Source organism: Aulonocara sp. 'chitande type north' Nkhata Bay, linkage group LG23 (genome assembly GCF_057382095.1).
Source record: "Aulonocara sp. 'chitande type north' Nkhata Bay isolate Kocher_YH1m ecotype deep benthic linkage group LG23, A_spYH_male_GT1.1, whole genome shotgun sequence".
In the NCBI taxonomy this organism is placed as follows: domain Eukaryota; kingdom Metazoa; phylum Chordata; class Actinopteri; order Cichliformes; family Cichlidae; genus Aulonocara; species Aulonocara sp. 'chitande type north' Nkhata Bay.
In genome coordinates, this window is record NC_141365.1 from 9982866 (window position 1) to 10006189 (window position 23324).

At 41.4% G+C, this 23324-nt stretch overlaps 1 protein-coding gene across 2 annotated transcripts; it reads right to left on the minus strand.

Moving 5' to 3' along the window:
* Window positions 1–1218: 1218 nt before the first annotated feature.
* Window positions 1219–22376, minus strand: kita (KIT proto-oncogene, receptor tyrosine kinase a). 2 transcript variants are annotated; one of them, XM_086283767.1, is made up of 21 exons: window positions 22028–22376; window positions 19013–19264; window positions 17656–17940; window positions 17422–17561; window positions 16822–17014; window positions 14118–14301; window positions 12797–12912; window positions 12452–12566; window positions 9806–9990; window positions 8382–8488; window positions 8122–8236; window positions 7462–7566; window positions 6982–7092; window positions 6734–6875; window positions 6475–6569; window positions 6238–6368; window positions 5406–5528; window positions 4167–4278; window positions 3974–4073; window positions 3609–3714; window positions 1219–2546 (listed from the first exon to the last, which is right to left on the minus strand). In XM_086283767.1, exons 1-21 carry the CDS (start codon window positions 22089–22091, stop codon window positions 2364–2366), a joined length of 2964 nt encoding a protein of 987 aa, XP_086139893.1. In that variant the 5' UTR covers window positions 22092–22376; the 3' UTR covers window positions 1219–2363. The 2 variants fall into 2 exon arrangements, with proteins under 2 accessions (XP_086139893.1, XP_086139894.1); XM_086283768.1 differs by having other exon boundaries at window positions 16822–16993; window positions 22028–22375.
* Window positions 22377–23324: the final 948 nt, after the last annotated feature.

A 23324-nucleotide genomic window follows, 5' to 3' on the forward strand; every position in this document is an offset into this window, starting at 1 on the left:
AGTTCAGCTTTGGCAGTTACCAAGTGAACTGGCAAAACTGGCTGAGATAATGAATTAGCTAAAATTAGCCAGAGTGAAAAGTTGCAGTGGCAACACAGACAAAAGCAATTTCTCAAGTTGAATCTACAGTAGGAAGTTTGTGCGCACATAAAACACACCATAATAAAATTCTGTACCATATCCTCAATAAGATAAACATCTTCAAAAGCAATGTTACTTTAAAATATATGCACATTTATATTTACAAAAAGACAGAGCAGTAAGACTGTGGGGTTTTTGAAGCCTAAATGACTTGATGACTCTTTAGTAGTGGCACCTCTTGACAGTAATCATACAGACACATGCAGACACACACACACATGCACGCACACACACACAAACACACATACACACACACAAGCATAGAACAAAGCACACATGTTCATACACTCAAACAGGACACTTTCTGGGTGCTCCTCATAACATCCACCACAAGGAAGAGGGGGTTTCATAAAGGTCTGGACTGATACAGACTACTGGCTGAGAGGTGCTGAAAGTCCCGCTTCTGGTGGAGGAAACAGCTGGATACAAAGAAGAGAGGTACTGCTGGGAAACCAGCTACTGGCCGGAGAACAATGAGATGACCGACACGCTGAATTCTGTACCCAGTGTCAATATCTGAAGTTAGAGCCTGGAAGACCCTGTGTTTTCCTCTTGCTTGTCACCTCAGGGAATACTGCAGTCCACTTAATGGCATTTCATATGACTTTAATCACTGTACTGCAATACAGAAGTACAGCGTTAGCATGGGGTGAAAACAACTGCCTTTCTGTTTCCTTGTCCTTTGTGAAGGGATAGAAGGTGAAATACAGAGAAAACACAGCGCAGAAATGGCAGTACCTGTCTCATGCTTGTAAACAAATATCATACACTGGATGTGGCAGGAGAGGAACTATATCAACCTTAACAGCTATTTACACCCTTAACAGGAGAACTCCAGCAATGCATCTGTCAAAAACGACCTGCTTGTCTAAGAAAACTAAAATGAAGACTTAAAGGCTTCAGGAATCGTCTCTGTTGTAAAGAATGATCTAACATCTCATCGTAAAGCATTATTACCTATACCTATATACAGTTAAGCAGTTAAAAGTCGAATAAATGAAAAGCTAACGTACCATCTCTCTGAAGACAACTGTGTGTAAAGAATAAGTGCCACCCCAAGTCATGGTAATGTGGTAATATGGTTCAGCAAAGACAGGTGTTTAGTGTCTAGGAAATGACCTCCAGCATACAAAAAAGCAGAAATACGTTCTAACTAACATGAAGCACTTACGGACTCTAAGCATGGCATAACATGCTGTCTAATAGCTTATACACCAGAATCTTATCATCTCATTTTCAATTGGCCCCTGAAAAGTAGCTCCTTCATGTAAAATAGATCTAAACAGATGGGTATAATACTGATGATAACAGAACAGGATATCAAAAAAAAGTAAAAGCTGCATTAGTTAGTATGTGGAATGATGTGAAGTTCAAGTGCCTTGAGTGCTTTTTCCTCCAACAACTGCAACAGCAAACCACAGTAAAAATAAAAATGCTACATACATTTTCATGAAAGGAAACAACAAACAATAACAGAACACATAAATGCAAAAAGTATATATATATGTATATCTTAGTGCTGTCAGTGTTAATCTCGTTAAAATGACATTAACGGCATAACTGCATTAATTAAATCTCCGTTAGCGAGTTAGCGCAGATCGGCCCATGCGTGGGTCTGGACAGCACTAACGCGTTAACAAGCAAACCACGCTAACGAGCTAACTGCGCTAAAGCATTGATGCTGCGCAGCCCCACGCTAACTTGCTAACGGAGATTTGCCACGTTAATGCGGGTTATGCCGTTAATGCAAGATTAATGCTGACAGCACTACTATATATATATATATATATATATATCGGAGAGAGAAAAGAGACACTCCCCCCACGCCCCGGAAAAAACGCAAGAAACAAAAAGAGGTAAAAAAATAAAAACACCAAAACAACCTGTATGAAATGTGTAAGGAAAAAATTAACTGGAAAAACAAAACAAAACTGATTACAGTGTAATATGGTTTTACATAATGACAGTTTTAGAGTAACGCTTGATGTCCCTCAATTCTCCCTGGTGCCTTAACAGTTCCTTCCTGGAAGCAGGGGAGCATTAGTCCAACTGTTCTCCCCGTAGTCGTCAACAACAGTGGCAAAGATAAATGCCTTCCTTCTGCAACACAGGACAAAAAAATGCTGCTGGTACCAGGTTGAGGAGCAGGTGTAGTGGTTGGGTGTTTTGTGGCGGATCATTACAGGCACTTTATGAGGCAGCCAGACAGGTCGGGTGGGTTCTCACACCCACTCGGCTGAGAGGATTGTTCCCTCCAGGAAGACCTCGTGTTGGACTAGTAAGGGCTGAGTTGGAGTGTTGTTACTGCCGGCTGAGTTGAGATGGTGAGACGCTGGGCTCTGAGAACTCTGCTCCTCCCTTGCTCTAGGCATCATAGGAAGCATGGAGCTGAAGTTCAGATAAATCTAAAGATAAGATGAAAGAGCGAAACAAAAATCTGTGATGGTTGATACTGTTACTGGCGTGTTTAACTTTAAACATATCAGTGATCAGTGTTGTCTCATCTACACAATTACTCTGTCTTTTAGCTGTGTTGTTTTCCTATTCATTCTTTCTTATTTTTCTTTTTTTTTCTCAAGATCAAAACCAGGTTTTAGGCAGAGCCTAAACAACCATCAACAGCATTGTAATAAAATTCTACAGCTCTGTTATCTTGACAATTTTCATACGGGATGCAGAATTACTCATCATATAATGCCTCTGCAGGAGACTTCACAACACATCTCTAACATATCGTGTCCTTTTCAAGCATTCTTGCTATTTCTAGGATTGCTGTAGCTCAGGTGGCAGAGCAGGTCAGCCACTAACCAGAAAGTCAGTGGTTTGATCCCAGGCCCTCCCAAATATCTTGGGCAAGATACTAACCCAATGTTTGCCTACTGGTGGTGATCAGAGAGCCCGGTGGCGCCAGTGTCCGGCAGCCTCGCCCCAGGGCAGCTGTGGCTACAATGTAGCTTGCCATCACCAGTGTGTGAATGGGTGGATGACTGAATGTAGTGTAAAGCGCTATACAAATACAGGCCATTTACCATTTCTAACTTGCTCGGTCTCATGTTTTTTGTCAGTGATTGCTGCTTGTGCTGTTACTCTCTCTTAGACATTAAGCTCCACATGTATACATGTGCAAGGCCTGGGTCCATCCAAAATTAAGCCATACTCCCAAATAGAAATTATTTTCAAATGTAATAACAATCCTATTTTGGCTAAAGTGGTCCTGTCACACAAAAGATAATACGGTATGAATCACTGCTTTTATTATATTTAATATGATTCCAAAAATGAAATGATATCTTGTTATTTCTAGGCTTGTCTAACAATAATTTCCTGTCCTTTAATAAACCCTACCAACTGGAACAAAAGTCTATCTAAGCTAAACTCACGGTCTGTGAGGTATTCTGGGTACATTATTTTCCAGGAATGTTGCCTTGGATAATAAAAGAAAACAACACTCAAATGTTGAAACCTACACGCTTAGTGGCATCTGACAGCTGCTGTTCAATCGTTTCCACGACCTTCCTGAACGGGGGTCTGTTGAAGGGGTCAGCATCCCAGCAGCACCTCATAATCTCATACCTGCACAGCAGTAATCAAACATACAATTATTATATCCTGTTTCTTTTGTGTATATTGTTTTCTGTTCTCACTTCCATCTGAAAGTTTTAACACATCCTCATTTTTAGTTTTTCTTGTGAAAAGCCAAGCACAACAGGAAGAAAGAAAGCTGCTATTGATATCCTGCTCATTACACTCTTTCCTAGTCCTAGTCCACCTCCATCTGTCTCACTAAATCTCTCCTTTTGATGATCCACATTTCAATTCAACAAAAACTCACATTTCACTGGGCGCAAACTCTGGGGCATCCATTCTGTATCCTTCTTTTATTAGTTTGTAGAACTTGGCGTCCACCTGCATACCAGGGTACGGACTGTTTCCTATGTTCAGCCAAGATATTTAGTTACATTACACACTTGTGAAAACACACAGATAGCCAGACAAACACACATAAAGTGGATGGAGAGACATACCCAGTGAGAAGATTTCCCAAAGCAAGATGCCATATGACCACACGTCACTCTCGAATGTGTAAACACACTCAAAGATACTTTCTGGAGACATCCATTTCACTGGCAGACGAGCCTGAAAGGTAAAGTGAGTATATGGCAACTTGCAATAAATTACAATGTGACATGAAACCTTTTCCTGGAAATGTTTTTTTTATGTGGCTGGGGACAGAAAATGTGCAACAGAGGGTTGATAAATGAATAGCCTTGACAAAGTATGCAGAAGGTATTTGCCTGGGGTCCCAAAGAACACGCAGAGCTCGGCACAAATTTGTGAGGCTCATACCTCACAAATTTGACAATCAGTTTATTGGCTGTCATGCATAGAGAAATAAATTTGGGATAGAGGTCAGTCAGAAATAAGACTACTTGCATAAGAGATGTAAGTGTTAAAGTTTTTTTCTTTTTAATAAAGTACTGTGTTTGCAGCTGTCTAGCACCTGAGGGATACAGAACAACTGAGGCCACTGTTGAAACAAGGAAAAAATGTAATATGCTAAAAGAAAACTTTATCACAAAGAGATTCTTCTATAAAATGTAAATTAAATACAGTACAGGTTCTCCATAGACAGATAAGATCAGGTACCTACACTGGTTTGGGAAAAATACACGTAAGCTACTGTGTTCACAAAAGCTCATCTTATAGACAGGTACGTTAGATAACTCCTGAATTTACATATCAGGAAGTGTGGCAAGGCAAATGAACCCCTGGATTTACAATTTGAGAACTACACAAACAAAAGCTTCCAGTTTTCCGGATTTGTCTGTACCATGTTCCTGCGAATCCATTACAAGAGTAGAGTTCATACTAGCAAGAAAGCTAAAATCAACAAACAAACAAACAAAAATCTTGTTCAAATAATCACTTATAAAGTCCAAATCTTTCCTTGTGACACTGTTGATGATTTTGATTCTGGTGAAATCTTAAATTTAGACTTTCCTGCTAGTTATTTTCTAGCACGTGAAAGTTTTGCTAGTGAATTCAAATGAAGCATCATTTAAACTAAATCTCACTTTCTAGTGAACTAGAATAGGTCATAAGGAAGGAATTCATTTTTATAGTAGGTCTGAATGGTGATGAATTAAGCGGATGACCTCCAAACCTATCAAACAGTCTTATCCTACTCCAAACTAGTGATACTAAAGATGTATCACGCCTCTAATATTATATCCCTGTGTGTCCTGCAGCTAGTGCAGACTTACATTGCCTTTGACGACATAATTAGAATCTGTGGTGATGTCTCGGGCAAGGCCAAAATCACAGATTTTGGCCACTCTTCCTTCAGTCAGTAGGATATTTCTGGCAGCCAGGTCTCTGTGAATACACTGAAAAACAAATGCATCATTACTTATACAATCCAGTGATACATGATACATGTTACATACATTAACAGTTAATCACATAGTCATGAATGAGGTGCTTTTTTTGAATGCTCTTTGCTACTGAGCTTCCACACTTGGGTCTGTAACATACAACCACTGACACTGATACATGAGAACACTGGCCTCAGTATCATTGCCTCCACAACCAATGAATTTTTCAGCAGCTTGCTTCAACATCCATTTTGGATCTGTTTACTAGCTGTGGAAACATGATCCATGTGCTGCGTTAAAAAGGTCAGATTATCAGGCATCAGAGTTTTATCCACAAATCTAATTTGGTAGTCCATGTAAAGAAAATGCATTTTATATATGGTAGAAAATAAATAGTGAAACAAATGTGGACTGCCGTTTGTGTCCAGCCTAATATTGTCATGACTGGACATCAAAACCTGCAGCACAGTTATGAGGAAAATGGACAAGAAATACTGATCTTATGCAAGCAATATAACCCTATAGCATTAGCTCAAAAGGACAGAATGTGGGGTGGTAATGATAATGTTAAAGGTGTACAGAAATTTAAGAGTAAAAACCTCCCTAGAATGTTCTGGAAGGACACCAAATTTTTTCACTGTGAGTGAAAAAATCAGAACATATGTATTTTGCTGCTTTATATGGACTGCCATTAAAAAATGACATTCAAGTGGATGCTCACATTTTTCGAGGCTAAGAACTCCATGCCTTTGGCAACTTGGTATGAGAAACTGAGGAGATCTTCGGTGTCCAGAGACAAACCGTCATCAGCAAACATCTCATTCTCCGTGTCTGCTTCAACGTAAGGACCACCTGAGAAGACAAACAAAATAAAGATGATTTTTCCAATGTGATGATGTAACCACCTTGGCGTGCTAATAAAGATAGGAGAAATTTGATGAATGGCTGGCCGGCTTGCCTTTGCGTAGCGAGTTTCTCTTCTCAGAGGATGAGCTGACCGGTGCGTTGCCAGCAACAGAAGGCTTCATGGTCATGTAGCTGTTCAAGCTGTCACTGTGAAGAGGAAAGGAGCAGTCTGGTCTCAGCTGAATACAGCCACACATAAGCATGCTGCTGTCCAAATAACTTCCTCCTACGCACGTTCTGGATAGTAAATACTAGTTCTGTCTTTTCCACAGGACAATAAATCACTTTTTAAAGATAAAAAAGAACCTGACCCATCTGTGACTCTCTGCTGCATGACGTTGCGGTTGTAGTAATCGTCCTCAAGCTTAAAGCAGATGCACAAGTCTCTCTTTCTGCGTAGAAAGTTGAGCAGATCTCCGAAACAGCAGTACTCTGTGATCACCAGGGTAGGACCTGCAGTACAGTGAAAATAAATCTCCTCAAAAGTTGCAGCAATTTATGAAGTTTACAACTTTATTCCAGTCATAAACAATAACGCAAGCGAAAATGGTTGCCTCACCTCCAACTGTGCAGGCTCCCAGCAGGTTGACAATATTAATGTGGTTTCCCAAGTAACTGAGGACTTTCAGCTCTGACATTAGTGCTTCTTTCTCTGTGGCATGAGCGCTAGCTGTGGAAAGAAAAATATGCAATGCACTCATTATTCACTGAAATATTAAGGGTACACTGTAGCCAAACTCATGTTAAGCAGTGCTTGCGTATCGTGATCTGGTATTTGCTAGCTTAAAATACATAATTGTTGAGAGCTAAATGAAATAAAAGAGCTCTGTTGAAATGTTTTAATATAGCTATATAGCATAGCGTGCAAACCACCAAAAAATATCCACGTAATGACTCTGTTTACAGGCATCTGCAGGCAAATTATGTTTTCATTAGAATTTCTGGACAGCGTGAAGCTACTGTGCACATTTCTCACATAGTCAAAACAGCTACACAGTGCTTATCCCACTTCATTTGCATGTGTGTTGACAGCACTTACATTTGAGCATTTTCACAGCCACAGTCATGACTGAATCTGCTTTGGAGAGTCCATATGCAGTGGCTTCCACCACTTTTCCAAATGCACCAGATCCCAGAGTCTTCCCTAAAAAATGGAGACAGAAACAAAACTGTTAATCCCCATCCTGTTTTTTCTCCAACAAACAAGTTCCATGGTAGTGTTCCTAGGACAGCAGCAGTTTTAACCCCCAGGCTGTGTACGTAGGCACCAGGACATGCAGGATCCTGTTTAAGGTTTGTTGAAAACACCCAGAATATGTCAACAATATTGTGTTTGCAGTGAGGGAGTGGGGTTTCATCATTAATGAACTGTGGAACTGGTTAGTAAATAAAGACCACAGACATGGCTAAGCCCCTAATGCTGTGTCCACACACAGAAACCAGAGTGGCTGTCAATCAATGGGAACTAGCCTGAGGGTGGCAACGATGATGTCATACCCACTGGACTGTTAGGCTTTATTACAGATACAAGCCCCCATTTATCTTCATATCATCCTGCTCCCTACTTACACCTAAGACATGGCACCCAGAACATAAATTTTAGGGCTGCAGTGTGTCAGAAATTATGGATTAATGTAATTACGGGAGCCTAGATACGGAACACAGTACAGATTTTGGTGAATAGGTTCCGGATGCTCACCAAAGCGCAAGTTGTTTCGCGGAAACTCCCACTGGTCATCGTACGGTAGCTGGGTGGGGTCAATGTCCACATAGTCGTTTCCGATAACTTTCCACTGAATCTGATATTTGGGTTTCTAGTGTGAACAATAAGACACGGAGATATCAAAAGACAATTCATGCATTAATTACACGTGGCATCTCTCTGGTCTTTCTATTCACTTGTTTATAAATGTAATCAAAGAGGGTGGGGCATGCAGGAAAAGTACAGTGCTTTCTTACCTGCATGTACTTGTAGAACAGCATGATAAGGATGAGGCAGAGGATGCCTGCTGCTGAAATGGAGCCAATTAGCAGAGGGGTGAACAGGTCATGTGGAACTCTTTTCTCTGCAGAGAGACAGAAACAGTAATGTTTGATAGAGCCAATCGGGGAATCTTTTCAAGGTTTGTCATGTTTACATTCTAAACGACATTGACACGGAGGCAATAAGGTAAGACAGAGAAGTCTAAGTCACAGTGAAGCCCACTTTGATCAAATAACCACAAACTAATCCAATTATACAAGTATACATACTGTGGAGTTCTGTGCTTTTATTCTTTGTTTAAAAAATTATGCACTTTGTTTTGCTAGTTGCTGAAATTCCCCTTGTTTTTAGTTTGTTTTTTTTAAGCCACAATGTTGTCCTTATTTTATACAGCTGTGCTGGGAATAATTAGAAGTAATCAGTGTTCTGTTCCTTTGTGTCTGGCTCATTGTGATGCCTTATTGTTTTGCTCCTCTGTACAGTGGGGTGTAATAAGCTCTTTAGCGATAAGAAGCTTTCTCTCCACTTCAAATCTGAGAATGCAGAGTCTGCAGGAACTAATCCCCTGTAAACCTGTCAGTGGTTTCTAAAGCTCTGCGTGTTCTCTGCTGCAGCTCACTGACACCTCCGAGCCTCCCACAGCCCCACAATGCCCGGCATTGCCAGGACTCCTACTGTGCTCCACAGTCTCAGCGCCTCCGTCTGGTCCGCTGTTACTCTGTAAAGCAGAAAAATCCTGGGCACACACTCCCAAAGGCCTGTCCTGTCTGGCCACAAACACTCGTCTTCCTCATAATGCTCGCCCACATACCCGCTGGAGCCACAGTTAGCCCCTGTGTCTTGCATAAACCCAGTCCTCCAGGCTCATTTGGGGACAACTCAGCTCAGACTCAGACTACTTTGAGGACACTGCAGAGCAGATGAAGTAAACAATGGACTCACCAAATGCTATCTGAGCCAATCATGTCGGTGGTATCTCTTCACCAATGTTTACCTAACAGATCATAGACGAACAACATCTAGTAGTAGGACTTCATTTATGGGTTAATCCCTGCCAAAGTCATGTTTTCAGTAAATATTTTGCTGAGGAATTATCCTTCCCCTCAGTGGCGTTCACTGAGGGGAAGACCTGCTTAGATAACTTAGTGCATGGAGTCACAGACAGAGTTTGCCAGATCAGTAATTTTTTTGTGTTCCAAAAAGTAAATAAATTCTTACACCTATGTCCTCTGTTGTTGTCCTATAATATTACAAAGAAAGCATGGAGAGGATTGCATCACTTCAGCAGCAAAACATGTGAACTGACAGACGTCAACGCCTCCTTTAATTCCACAACCCCTATTTAGACTACCTGTGCTGCTTATGTATGACTGGATGTATATCCGTGAATTCAACTCACCACTAATAGAGTAAAGTATGTAGGCTTGCTCTCCCTCCACTGTAGCCACACATTCCAGAGTATTGAACCGTGCTCTGCTGATGTTCACCCGACTCTCCACCTCTGTCTTCCCAAACATGGGACTGAACAGTGTGATGGTGATGACATTGAGCTCCTCCTGGGTGGAATTTACCTGCTGGGAGCACCTGAAGGCAGAAGATTATATACTGTTGACAAAAGAGTTGATGGGATCATCTAGATTTCAAAACGGTTGTCTGTTGTCTGGAATCTCTTCTGTATGTCTCTGAAAGATTACTTTCCTGAGGCTATAAAACCCTTTCAAATAACCTAACTTTACAATATGCAGAACCACAGAAGCATGCACTTCTATTTTAGTACAACAGCAGCTGTTAGTTTCACCTTTTGTGATGTCTTTTTGTGCTCATGAACCAAAGATGAAATATTTGTAATTAACCTTTGACGGTACTGTACTAATAAGAGTAGCAGTTATTTAAGTGCTCTCTGGTGATAGGCTGACTTAGATCAGGTTACTTTCTACTTGGATATACATGCCTTACATGCCTTTAATGATTGTGCATGTAGTGAGCGTTAAGTGGATTTGACTACAATTTTTTTTAAAAAAATGACTGGCTAAAGTTTGGATTATCAGCAGTGATTCATTGACCCAGCTGCTTTGGATTGGTATTGCTACAGCAACCCAGGGCTCCTCCTTCAGCACACTTTATGTTTGACACAAGATGAACCCTGTTCACTTGTAGCACCAACCAATCACAAATCAATACTTCTCAATCCCCTGTCACATGGGAGGGTCATCTTATCACAGTCAACCAATCACAGGTCAGCCCAGTCAAATCCCTCAATCTCACATTCCACCATCATCATCATTCCAAAGACAAAGAGGAGTTGAAAAGGGTGCAGAGAGAGTTGAGGGGACTGATAAGGAATGGGAAGGACAGCTACAGGCAGAAGATGGAGAACCAGCTTCAGCAAAACAACGTTGGTGAAGTCTGGAGAGGCCTCAGAACCATCTCAGGCCACAAACAGCAGAACTCTCTGCCTGGGAGGGATGTGAGGTGGGCAAATGAACTGAATCATTTCTTCAACAGATTTGATTCAACCATGAGACAGTCTACAACATCGGCTGCAGACTCACCCACCCCCACTGCTGCTGTTCCACCTCTGACACCTCAGACACTTCACACCTCCTCTATTCACCCTGCTCACTCCCCCCCACCCCCAACAACAGCATCCAATACACACTCAACACAAGGCTCCAGCCTGTCTCTCTCAACCACCCAGGTTAGGAGGGAACTGAGGAGGATTAATGGCAAGAAGGCAGCGGGCCCAGATGGCATCAGCTCGAGGGTCGTCAGGTCCTGCGCGGACCAACTGTGTGGGGTGATGGAGCACCTCTTCAACCTGAGCCTGAGGTTGGGAAGAGTCCCACAGCTCTGGAAAACCTCCTGTGTTGTACCAGTGCCAAAGACTTCACGCCCCAAGGACCTCAACAGCTACAGGCCGGTGGCTCTGACATCCCACCTGATGAAGACCCTGGAGCGGTTGGTCCTGGCTCAGCTTCGGCGCCTAACAAGCTCATCACTGGACCCACTTCAGTTTGCCTACCAGCCTGGCATTGGCGCGGATGATGCCGTCATTCACCTCCTACATCGTTCCCTCGCTCACCTGGAGACCGCTGGAAGCACTGTGAGAATCATGTTCTTTGATTTCTCCAGTGCCTTCAACACTATTCTTCCCTCGGTTCTGAAGGACAAGCTGGAGAACTCTGGAGTGGACCATCACCTCACTACCTGGATTTTGGACTACCTCACCGACCGACCACAGTATGTGAGGACTCAGGGCTGTGTGTCGGACAGGGTCGTCTGCAGTACGGGGGCCCCACAGGGAACGGTTCTGGCTCCGTTCCTCTTCACCATCTACACTGCAGACTTCTCCCACAATTCCACCCAGTGCTTCCTGCAGAAGTTCTCTGATGACTCTGATGATTGGCTACAAATTACAGAGCTGCTATTGATTTTGGTTTGGCAGGTTTTCCTTTGTTTAGTCAGTTTATGAGACAGATGAGACAGATATTGGCTAATATGAGTTTCCAACCAGTATAATTACTTTAGGCTGGGGTTCTAAAGTGCAGCACATACCATTGCACTCTGCCTCTGCTAATTATTATTTTACTTTCAGCTGTGTTACAAATTGAGCAAATATTTTGTTTTTATCACAATGAAAATGTGTAGTTTCCCTTGAGGGACCACATCCATTTTTTCATTTTTGCAAACTGAAATGTTTAAAGCCTTACGAAATCACACCAGTCAGCATAATAACTGAAACTCTCTAGCTATATTATTTTTGGGAAAAAATGTTGCTCAACACTTAATCAGGGGCTTTGAAGGCCATTGTTTGGTCAGATATGTTTGGCAGTGCCCCAGCAGCTGTCATTGCTAAACGTGGTGCAGGAATGTATGACATGACATTTCAAGATGCAGCCCCGTCCACAAAAACATTGAGAAAAGCAAGACAAACAGAAACATCTTATGAGAAGTCACAACCCTTTAAAAAAATATTTTGACATGTTGGTAACAGTAAGTAGTAGTCAGTAAATAGAAAGGATTTTAGAAGCTTTAAAAATCTCACCTGCCATATGGATGCTCACAGTAGTACCAGGTGATCTGGGGAGCAGGGAAACCCTCAGCCACACAGCGCACCTGTCCATTCACTGGGCTGTCAATCGATACAATTTCTGGTTTACCTGATAAACACAAGTTAATGTCACAATGTGTTAGGTATGTGACAATGAACCAGAGGAAAAATATTGGTTTAAGCATTAGCAAGGTATATTTGCAAGGTGTGGTGAGGGTGGAGAGCTGGACTTCATTCCACACAAAGTAAGTGTAAAATACACTATGGGTGGGTCATGAAATTCATCCCATGGCTTAAGGGAATATGAAACCTTTCAAAAAAAATGTGAAAACAACTTACTGATCACAAAGACGGTGAATGTCTGATTTGCTGAAGCATCACCATTGGAGGCTTGAAAGGTGTAAACTCCACCCTCTAACATTTTCAGCCGCACTAGCCTCAGCTCACTGATGTAACTAAGCATAAAATAATTATTTTATTAGTGCATTTGTTGATTTTTAAGATTCAAATATCACAGTATTTCATTCAAGCTCTAATTGTGCCGAAACAGGAAAGAGCTGATTCTCATTTAGCCACCCTGTGAGAAAGAACATAAAATGTTCAGATATTTGCATTTTATATTGTAACCATCTTTTCTTTGTTTTCTGCTCTTTCATGTGCATCTGCAGTATGCATATTAAAAATATTATTAGACAAATATTAAATCTTTTCAGTCTTTATTTGCATCTATTCACTGTTGTGGCCACTGTAGTAATAAACCCCCAAAAGTTGATTCTGTTCATCTGGTGAAGTTTTTTCTAGTTATCGGTATCAGAAGAAGAAGAAAGTGTGTACATTATTGTACTTTATTGAGCCCCGTGGGGAAATTGCTCTCTGCATTTAACCCATTCACTCAGTGAAGCAGTGGGCAGCCATTGGGCGCCCGGGGAGCAGTGTGTAGGGACGGTACCTTGCTCAGGGGTACCTCAGGTTAGCTGTTAAGGGGAATCGAACCCCCGACCTTCCGATCATGGGGCAACCACTCTACCTACTGAGCTATCCCTGATATCAATTGTATCAATGGATATTTACGAGTTATATTAAAGTCAGGCTTAAAGGTTGCATCAGGGTTTTATTAGGAACAAGTCTCAGCAAACATCTTGAAACTAGTCTGGGTGTCTTCTTCCTGTTGTAATGAAGCATTACTCAAATGAAGTTCAATTCTAATGATCATTGAGACATAAAAAAGTGTAGCAATAAACACATACCTTCTTTGCCAAAAATAAGTATTTTAAAAGCTGTTCACCCAACAGGATATACTCTTATTATCTTTTTTTCTGTTGCAGAATTTTTCAACATATTTCACAATGCCATATCTCCTGACAGTAATATTGAGGGTGGGAGGCACGCAGGATTACATCAGAATACACATTTCTATCTGCAGCATGTAGGTTACACTCCAGATATATCATGGTTTTATTTCTCAAGACAGTCATTCACAGTCTGACAGCTCCTGTTTCACAATAAACCCCAGGGCACTGTTTCAACTGTATATTTAAAGGGACTATGACCTGCAGCTAAACCAGAGATTCACCTAAAATAAACCTGGCTGAATATGATGTTTCCATCTTTCCAACAATTAAATAAAACAAAGCAAGTGTGTGCTTGTGTGCTGTCACACCTGTATTCATCACTGTGTGTGGTGATCACATGGTCAGTTGTGTTTCTCAGCTCGTGGCCTTTAAAGCTCCAGGAGATGTGTGGCTTTGGATAAGCCACTATTCGAACTTTCAGGGACAAACTCTCGCCGGAGCGGACGTGAAAGATGCTGCTGTTTGTGGGCATTAAGTCAATGAATCCTCTTTCTGAAAAATAAGAAAATTAAATTGTTGTCAAATTTGTAGATTAATGCACCGAAGTCTGAATTATCTAACTAGTGCTGTTCTCATCCAACACATGCACTCCAAAGGGTTAGGATAAATTTAAATACTGAAAATAGTAGGGGTGCAACGATATTCGTATCGATATTGAACCGTTCGATACAGTGCTTTCGGTTCGGTACGCATATGTATCGAACAATACAACATTTGTAATTTATTTTATCAACTTTCCTTCTGACGATGCTGTCTGTGTTGAGCGCTCAGTGAATCTGCGTTCAACTACTCCGCCTAGGCTGCACTGTCGAGCGCAGATCCACTGAGTGCTCAACACAGACAGCATAGTCAGAAGGAAGAGCGCAGGGCAAGCTAGCAAGACAGAAGTTAAGCTCTCCAGATCTGGCGTTTGGAATTATTTTGGTTTTCATGTGACGTATGACCCTGAAGGTAAGCGAGTCATGGACTAAAGTAAAACAGTATGTTGGATGTGCCGTGCAATGCTCAATTACATGGGTGGGAGCTAGTGTGTTAGCGCAGTTAGCTCGTTAACGTGTTGGCCGTCTAGCCCCATGCACGGGGCGATCGGCGGTAGCTCGTTAACGGAGATTTGCCGTGTTGTGGCGTTAAGGTCATTTCAACGAGATTAACCTGAAATCACTAGTGGGAACACAACGAATATGACTGCACATTTACGCCGACATCATCCTAGTGCAAAGACAAAAACAACAAGCATGCTACTAACTTTAGCCGAGTCATTTAGACAGCTGTTAGCACATGATTCTCCTTATGCTGCTGAGAATATAGCCCAGAAGAAGCGGATAGTATAGCTTTTATTTTGGAAAGAGACATTTCTCTGTAATAAACTCTCTTTTCCAAAGATGAGTGATTCCTCAATCAGATACAGGGCTTGCAATATCGCTAGCCCGACGTCCTGGGGCTAGCGATTTTTTTCAGTCGGGCTACCAAAATCTATCTCTTCCCTGCCCGTCGGGCTATTGTAGGAAGAAAAATATATGTCAATGCTTTTGCATTCTTTCAGAAATGTAGCTGGGTAATTATGTCATTGGCATCGGTGAGCCACTGTCAATATGTGACATATTGAAATCAGACTATAAGGCAAAAAGAAAGTGCAGCTTCATGGTTTCATGGACAAAAGAATTTCAGTGGCTGCAATATGACGAGCTAAATAACCAGGGCTGCACATAAGTGGTCCGCAGGTGCGCATTCGCTGTCAAAATAAAAAACGCGCACAAGGGTTAGGGTTAAATTTAAAAACTGTACTTTTGAGTTAAAATATATATTTATAATTTTAATAAATGACAAATTAAAAAGGCATGAACATTTTTTTTGTATCGAAAAAATATCGAACCGTGACACCAAAGTATCGAACCGAACCGAACCGTGAATTTTGTGTATCGTTGCACCCCTAGAAAATAGATCTCATCAGGGGTTGGGAGAAAATGTACCACTGTATGCTCTGATTGATTTGGTCTGTTATTTGGGGCATGATGTTACTTATGTATTTTATTATTATCACATGCCAGATAATCAGTGACTGTTTCAGGAATATTAACTTATTTTGTTGTCACCATAAAATGTGACTCTAAGTGGTGATGGTCCATGAGAGTTCATGATATACACAATACTAGTGCCAGATGCATTAACGTCTTTAAAGAAAGTGGAAGTGATAGTACAGAATCAATGCTATTTTGTTCCCTTAACTTCTTGTACAGTGGGTTACATGTAGTTCAGCCTAATTAATGTCTAATAATCACAGTGAAATATATCTTCTCATTTAACTGTTATGCTCTTCCTTTTTGTTTTAGTCATATCTGTACTGCTGCAATGGTGGATGCTTATATAAAACACTGGTAAAGTTTCAAGCAAGGTATGTTTAAGTATTACCAATGAGCAAAAAGCTCAACATTAGTCAGTTTTGTTCTTATTCTTGACTCTATATGGTAAATGGCCTGTATTTGTTTTTGCTGCCCTGGAGTGCAGTGACAGAGGCAAAGCTGCCAGACACTGGCGCCACCGGGCCCTCTGACCACCACCAGTAGGCAACGGGTGAAGTGTCTTGCCCAAGGACACAACGACAGAGACTGTCGGAGCCGGGGCTCGAACCAGCAACCTTCCGATGACAAGACAAACTGCCAACTCTTGAGCCACGATCGCCCCATGACATTAATGAGAGAGAACATGCTTAATTAATATGGTCATATAAGGTGTTCAGCTTTGGATGTGAGTGTAGAAACACCTACCTGATGTTCACATATTTTGTTTGTGAGAGGCAATCAGAAGAAAACGATTTTTTAAAAGCATGAATCATACAAAGCTTCATTAGTGGAATCAAAAAATACTGATACCATTGGAAATCAGTGTATTGGGTTCCCTTTAACTCATTTAAAACACTGAAAACTTAATGATGCAGAGGAGAATAATTCACAAAAACTCTTAAGTTCATGTCCAGCTTTAAATGCAAAAAACAAAATTACATCACTTACTCACCATATACATCGAGCCACACCGACTTGCTGCTGACCCCTTTTCCATTCCTAACTTCACATATGTAACTCCCAGCATCCTGTGGCCGTACTGCATCGATTTGCAGTGTCGTTCTGTGGCTATTGGCAAATTTTTCCATCAGGGATTCTGAAGAACTGCCAACCTTTGCTGGTTGCTGTGGATACCAGACGGCACCCTGTCAACGCCCAGAGATCTCTAGAGATTAACCCTGTCTGCATGTCTATGCTCACCAAGCACAAACTACCACATGCACACAACCACCTGCATGCAAGCACACACACCTACGGTAGCTCACAAGGTACACTGCAAGGCATACCTGAAGCTTAGACATTGTGGACTTTTTAAAGACAGGCAACAGGAAGACGCAAGGACGAGGCTGTGCTACCAGTGAAAGATTCGCCAATATTATAAGGGACTTGAATTAATTTCCTTTGAATTATTTTCATTTTGGAGCACCAAATTGTAGCAGCTCATTTGGAATGGCAACAAATGCAGAATTTTAAGGCAACTCAAAAAGGGAAGCAGTTAAATCTTTCACTGACGGCAAAGCACACAGCAAAGACAAAGGCAGAAGGTTCTCACCGAGCCAGGTGGGGTGACCCACGTGATGTTGATTTCTCTATTGGCATTACTGGTGTTGCAGGTGAGGGAGAATCTCTCACCTCGGGTCAGAATCACTCTTGTGGATGGTTGGAGCTCAACTACAGGAGGCGCAGTGGGTACTGCAATAAAACAAACCTCATGTGATGTCATTCCTTTGGTTGATTTTAGCCAAATCGAAAAATGTACATATGCTGCACACCCACACTAGTTTACCTGGTACAACACTCAGGAAGAATTGGCCTGATCTGACGTCCTTTCCATGGAGTCTTCCTGCACACACATAGCAACCTTCGTAGGCCTTTTGTGTGTTGTGCATGTAAATGCCATGCTCCAGGCTGGCGGAGAACTGGAGACCAGGGGGCAGAGTTTTACTGGAGCATGTTTCCAGGTGCATATTCTCCAGATCTGGATCAGTTGCCAGGCAAGGGAAGGAAGCATTTTCTCCCTCACGAGTAACATATCTAGACACCTTTAGTTTTCTGAAGGGATTTCCAGGATCTGGCAAAAAATAAATAAATAAAAGAAATTGCAAAGGTAGCATGAAAGCAGGGTAACAGTATATGGGTATTTGAACTTTTTATTATAATAATGGGGATGTAATGCTGGATATCCAATTCCTTTATATACAAGGAACAATGTACTTTGCTGTGACAGTCTTTTCTGTTTCACATTATTATTAAAGCTATGTTGCTAATAATCTCCAAATTCAACCATGAAACAGCTCTGATACAAATAAAATAAGTCCTCTTTTGATCTCAGTGGACCCCCTGAGTACTGTGAGATGCTGACTCGATAGATTGGTTTGCTCTGATAGATTCTGCAGATGCTTTATCAGACTGGGACTGAGGACTTTCTAGGCTGGGTCGATGGCTTTGCATCTCCAACTAATTTCTGCAGTTAATTGTCTTGCTGGGGAAGGCTCATCTCAGATGTTTGAGGTAATTGATAATATAAACTAGAAACTGTTGCTACTTAACTCAGACTTAACTTTGTGCTGTTTGTGCCCTGTGAAATCTGGGATCTGTAGTCTTAAGTCACACTGCTATTACCATGGGAACCATAATTGTTGCCAAAACAACCAACAACCAGGACTAACATGTGAAAGATTATCAATCTGTAGATATTCCTTTTGAATAAGTTCCTTAACGAGAAAACAGGATTATCTTCCAACACGATTTAAATGATTACCAAACAAATTACTTCTCAATATTTCTAAATATCATCTGCTAAGCAGTTCCTGCTTGTTGCCTCAAAGGTAGATGAACGGATTGTGGAGTGAATGATCAGCACATGATAGAAGCCAGCAGTGATGGCTTTGGGCCAAGGGGATATTGGGTCATGTAGAAGAAGAAATACAGTAAAACTCAGTCATACACTCAATAAATAGCTCTGGTAGCTACTGTACCTGTCCAGGGCAAAGTCACAAACACCTTCTTCTGCTAATACACCCACACACATAGATTTTGTCTACTTTTCCCTGCAGCCTGCGTACACGCTCCTTTCTCTTTCTCTCTCACAAAATTACCACACAGTCTCGAAAGGGTTTAATCACCAAGAAACATTTAGGTACCTTTCACATAGACGTAGATGGAGGCATGTTCCTTGGAACCCTCCTCCTGGCAGATATAGCGACCCATGTGAGTAGGCAGAGCCTTCTCAATTGAATATGTCAACATCCCATCGATGTTGTTTGCTGCCAGCAGCTTTGACCTCTCCCGCTTCCACTGTATCCTGTTTTCACCCTGGCAACGTAGTTTGAAGGGTTCGTTGAGCTGGATGACGACGTGGGGTCTGGCAGGGGTGATAGTGGGCTTTGTATCACCTTGAATGGGAAAAAGAATGTATTTAAATGAATGCCACGGGTATGAAAATGCAAGAAAGTGCAAAATCAAGGCATTATTTCTTAAGCCTTCATATGAACTTAAGGCCCTACAGTTTATCCATTTGGAGATTTGTTTTGTTTTTACTTGACCAAAGCTATTGTACAACAGTAAAATGTTTTCAGCACTGTGAAATCAAGATGTTTCCACTTATATGGCCCCACAAGCCTCCCATGCATCATGAAAGCTTAGGGATAAAATCTCTGATGTAAAGTTAAACATAAGGGTAGCCCACATCAGATTTCAAAACAAAAGATTTATACTGGCCATCATTCACAAATTGACCAACAGGGACATGAACTTTATATGTAAAACTTCTTCAGTATATTTATTTGCTCTCAACATTTATGACTTGTGACTTCTTGAAACAACATGAATTGTACTCATGGCTTCTGTACTCAGGATGTAGCTCCACAAAACAAGATGTTTTGCCAAAAAGTTGCTAGTCAATCAATGTCTGATTGTTACTGAAAGATGCTAGGAGACCAAAAAGAAAGATTTTCACGAGAAAAAACGAAATCAATCAATTTATTGATTAACTTAAAAAAACAAAACAAAAAGCAATTATGCACCCCTTAAATTAATAATAGGGTTCTCTGATGGATCCAGACCCTCAAGCTGGAAATGACTTTTCAAAACATTTATCTGCATCAGCGGTGTAAGTAAAACAGCTTCAGAATATGTAAACTGTTCTATGATAGTTAAAAGAAATGCTGGCATTATAAAGCAGACTGGTGGTGAAAAATGTGCCATATGAAAAAACACTCAATAATTAATATGTGCTTTTTACCAGTCATGGTATAAAATAAAACAAATGCCTGTAGCATGGTCTGTATTTAAAGGGGCGGGGGTGTTACCCAGAGTCTTAATCTGCTGCACCAACTGAAAACAGGTGGGGAAAGATTGAGTTGCTCGAGTAATGTTTTTGTTCCCTGAGAAAACATCACTGTCTTTATTGAAGCCACTTGTGATAAACACTATAGGACTGTGGTTGCAGCAGCAGTACAACAGGAATGAACAACAAGGTTTTTATGTGAATAGATGTGCTCTTTCCATCCTTTTAATTCATACTTGGATAAAATATATAAATGAATAAACACTGTTCAGAGAGCCAGTCTGGCACTAACAAGTCATGAAGAAAGACACTATTGTAAGAAGGAAGTGTAGCAAGAAAACATTTATCTTAAATGATGAAATAACACGGAATTTCAGGAATAGCAGGGTATCAGTATACAAATACACCCTGTTAAGAGACTGTAAATAATACCAACATTGCCCTGAGTTAAAACGTGAACATTTGGATATCAGTATAAAAGAAGGAGATTAATTTGCATGCGATGTATATTAAGCCTAACTGAATCTTCATAGCGTTTATTTAGTTGATCTGATTTCTTATATCCACCAAATGCAGAACAAACATGGTAAAACTTAATTAGGTCCACACTGTGCGTAAGCGGGCTAAAGGCAAACTTCATGGCGTGCCGTATTGCGTCATATGCCAGGTAAGCTTGTGCGCGCTCGCTGGAAATGTGGCAGTTAGTCGAAGCCCCTGGTGAAAATGTCGTGAACATCAACCGTCCCCTATGGGCGCATTATATGCTGCCAAGCTGTCGGTCAGATGGAAGTCCACCTGATGCCGCCCTGAGCTGGAAGAAGCTCCGTAGACGCACCATGTGCGCAAAAGAGCGCAAAGTTAAACAGCAACACTCGCGGTTCACCGCTTTTATAAACATGCATGGCCAATGTCGGTTTTTCATAAATTTCCATAGAGATAGCTCTGGGAACATCCAAAACTCTGTTTCCTAACAAGATTAAAAAACAACAACAACCCAAATCTAATTTAAAAAATGACAGGCTGCACATCAACCCACTTAAAGCGACCAAAAAATTGAATCGTGAAATAAAAAAAAAAACTGACACTGAGTATTTTTAAAAGGCAGTAAAGATATCATTAGCTGTTTATAGACGATTGACCTATTCGGCTGGACTCTGAAGATGATGCCAAAACACAACAGTTGCAATGTGTTTTTGATATTCATCCTCAGATCAAAACACAACCAACCAACCCGGAGCGCAGGCGAAACGTTTTACATTGCTCAGTGTTAAAAGTCACACATGTGACAATATTTATCTAAAAAAAAGGGAGAAATTACATGTGAATGCAGTCCTGCTTTCGACAGACGTTTTGCATACTTCCTGTGAATCAAGAGACGCCAATAAATTTTCATACTGACGGTTATGTGCAGCTCCAGGAAAAAAAATCAAAAAACGGCTTCATCGTGCACAAAATGATCAAGAAGTCTCTTTGAAGCTCACTCTTGCACATTGTTCAACACTTTATCGTTTTGATTACTTTTTTTTTTTTAAATAGCGCCCTGTTTTCCCAGTATAACATAAAATATTAAAGTAGCTCCAGCGCCCAGATCGTCCGCATTAGTATCCACTTTCCTCATTAGGTTTCTCTGACTTCGGGTTGTCTTATTCAGCACCCTTCAGATCTGACTACTTCATAGAACAAAGAGAAGTACGGACAAATCGCGATGGGAGGCAAGTGCAGCGGTACGGTTCGCTATACGTAGATTATCTTTATCACACTGGGCTGCAAAATAGCAAGCATTAAAACAGAAACCCTTTCTTTGTTCAAAATTGAAAAGCAACAGTTGTCTGCGTAAACTGGCGCGTCAAGTGTAAAGGCTCAGTCTTACCTGGATGGAAGGTTAGCTGTAAAAACACAGAGAGAAGTATCCAGTGGTATTCCATAGTTATCATTCCATGGGTCTACCTGTGAAGGTGAGCCAATGCCTTTATATGAGTAAGGTAGCTCTTGTCTGCTTGCCTAGCGCGTCGGAGTTGTGGGCAGTTGACCGTGGGCTCTGATAGAGGCGCACTTAGAAGTCTTTAAAGGCACAGATGCTCAGTTCATCTCGCAACAGCAGCAGCCGTCGCCAATCTGCAAACATACTGTTCTCCTGGGGAGCGCCAGAGGGGACGGAGCAGGCCGACCAGGTATCTCTGACTGGCTGTGGCGTCAACAACATGTTTATAGGAGCCAGTGGTGGAGCCTATTACTCACACGATACAGTGAAAGAGGGAGGTGTTTGTGACCTGCAGTGTGCTTCCCAGCACACACACACACACACACACACACACACACACACACACACACACACACTGAACTCAGAGAGAGACTGACAGATCAGGACAAGGATATATGCAAGGTGGCATATGCTGTAGATGATGTTATCGCCGATGTAGCCCGCATGCACATGCTTCAGATAATTTCACTTTTTTTTTTTTTACCTTTTACGTATGAGTGGAAGTCAGATCGATAGATGTGCATTTTTTGTGGCTTTTGTTTTTATCAGATAAGAAGTGACTGCACACCACTAGCATCCATTTCAGCTTTAATCACACTAGCATTGGTCATTTTTCCCACGGCTTTATTATTTTACATGTTTTTTCACCAGACAACTCCCTCCTCCTAAGAACAGTGACCTGCAGTGTGCTTCCCAGCACACACACACACACACACACACACACACACACACACACACACACACACACACACACACACACACACACACTGAACTCAGAGAGAGACTGACAGATCAGGACAAGGATATATGCAAGATGGCATAGATGATGCTATCGCCGATGTAGCCCGCATGCACATGCTTCAGATAATTAACCAAGTGACTGCACACCACTAGCATCCATTTCAGCTTTAATCACACTAGCATTGGTCATTTTTCCCACGACTTTATTATTTTACATGTTTTTTCACCAGACAACTCCCTCCTCCTAAGAACAGATATGACTAGCCCTGTGAAACTCTCTCTCTCCCTCTCTCTCTCTCTCTCTCTCTCTCTCTCTCTCTCTCTCACACACACACACACACACACACACACACACACACACACACACACACACACACACACACACACACACACACACACACACACACACTAATGTAGTCTAGTTTTCCGTTGCCTGTCACATCCA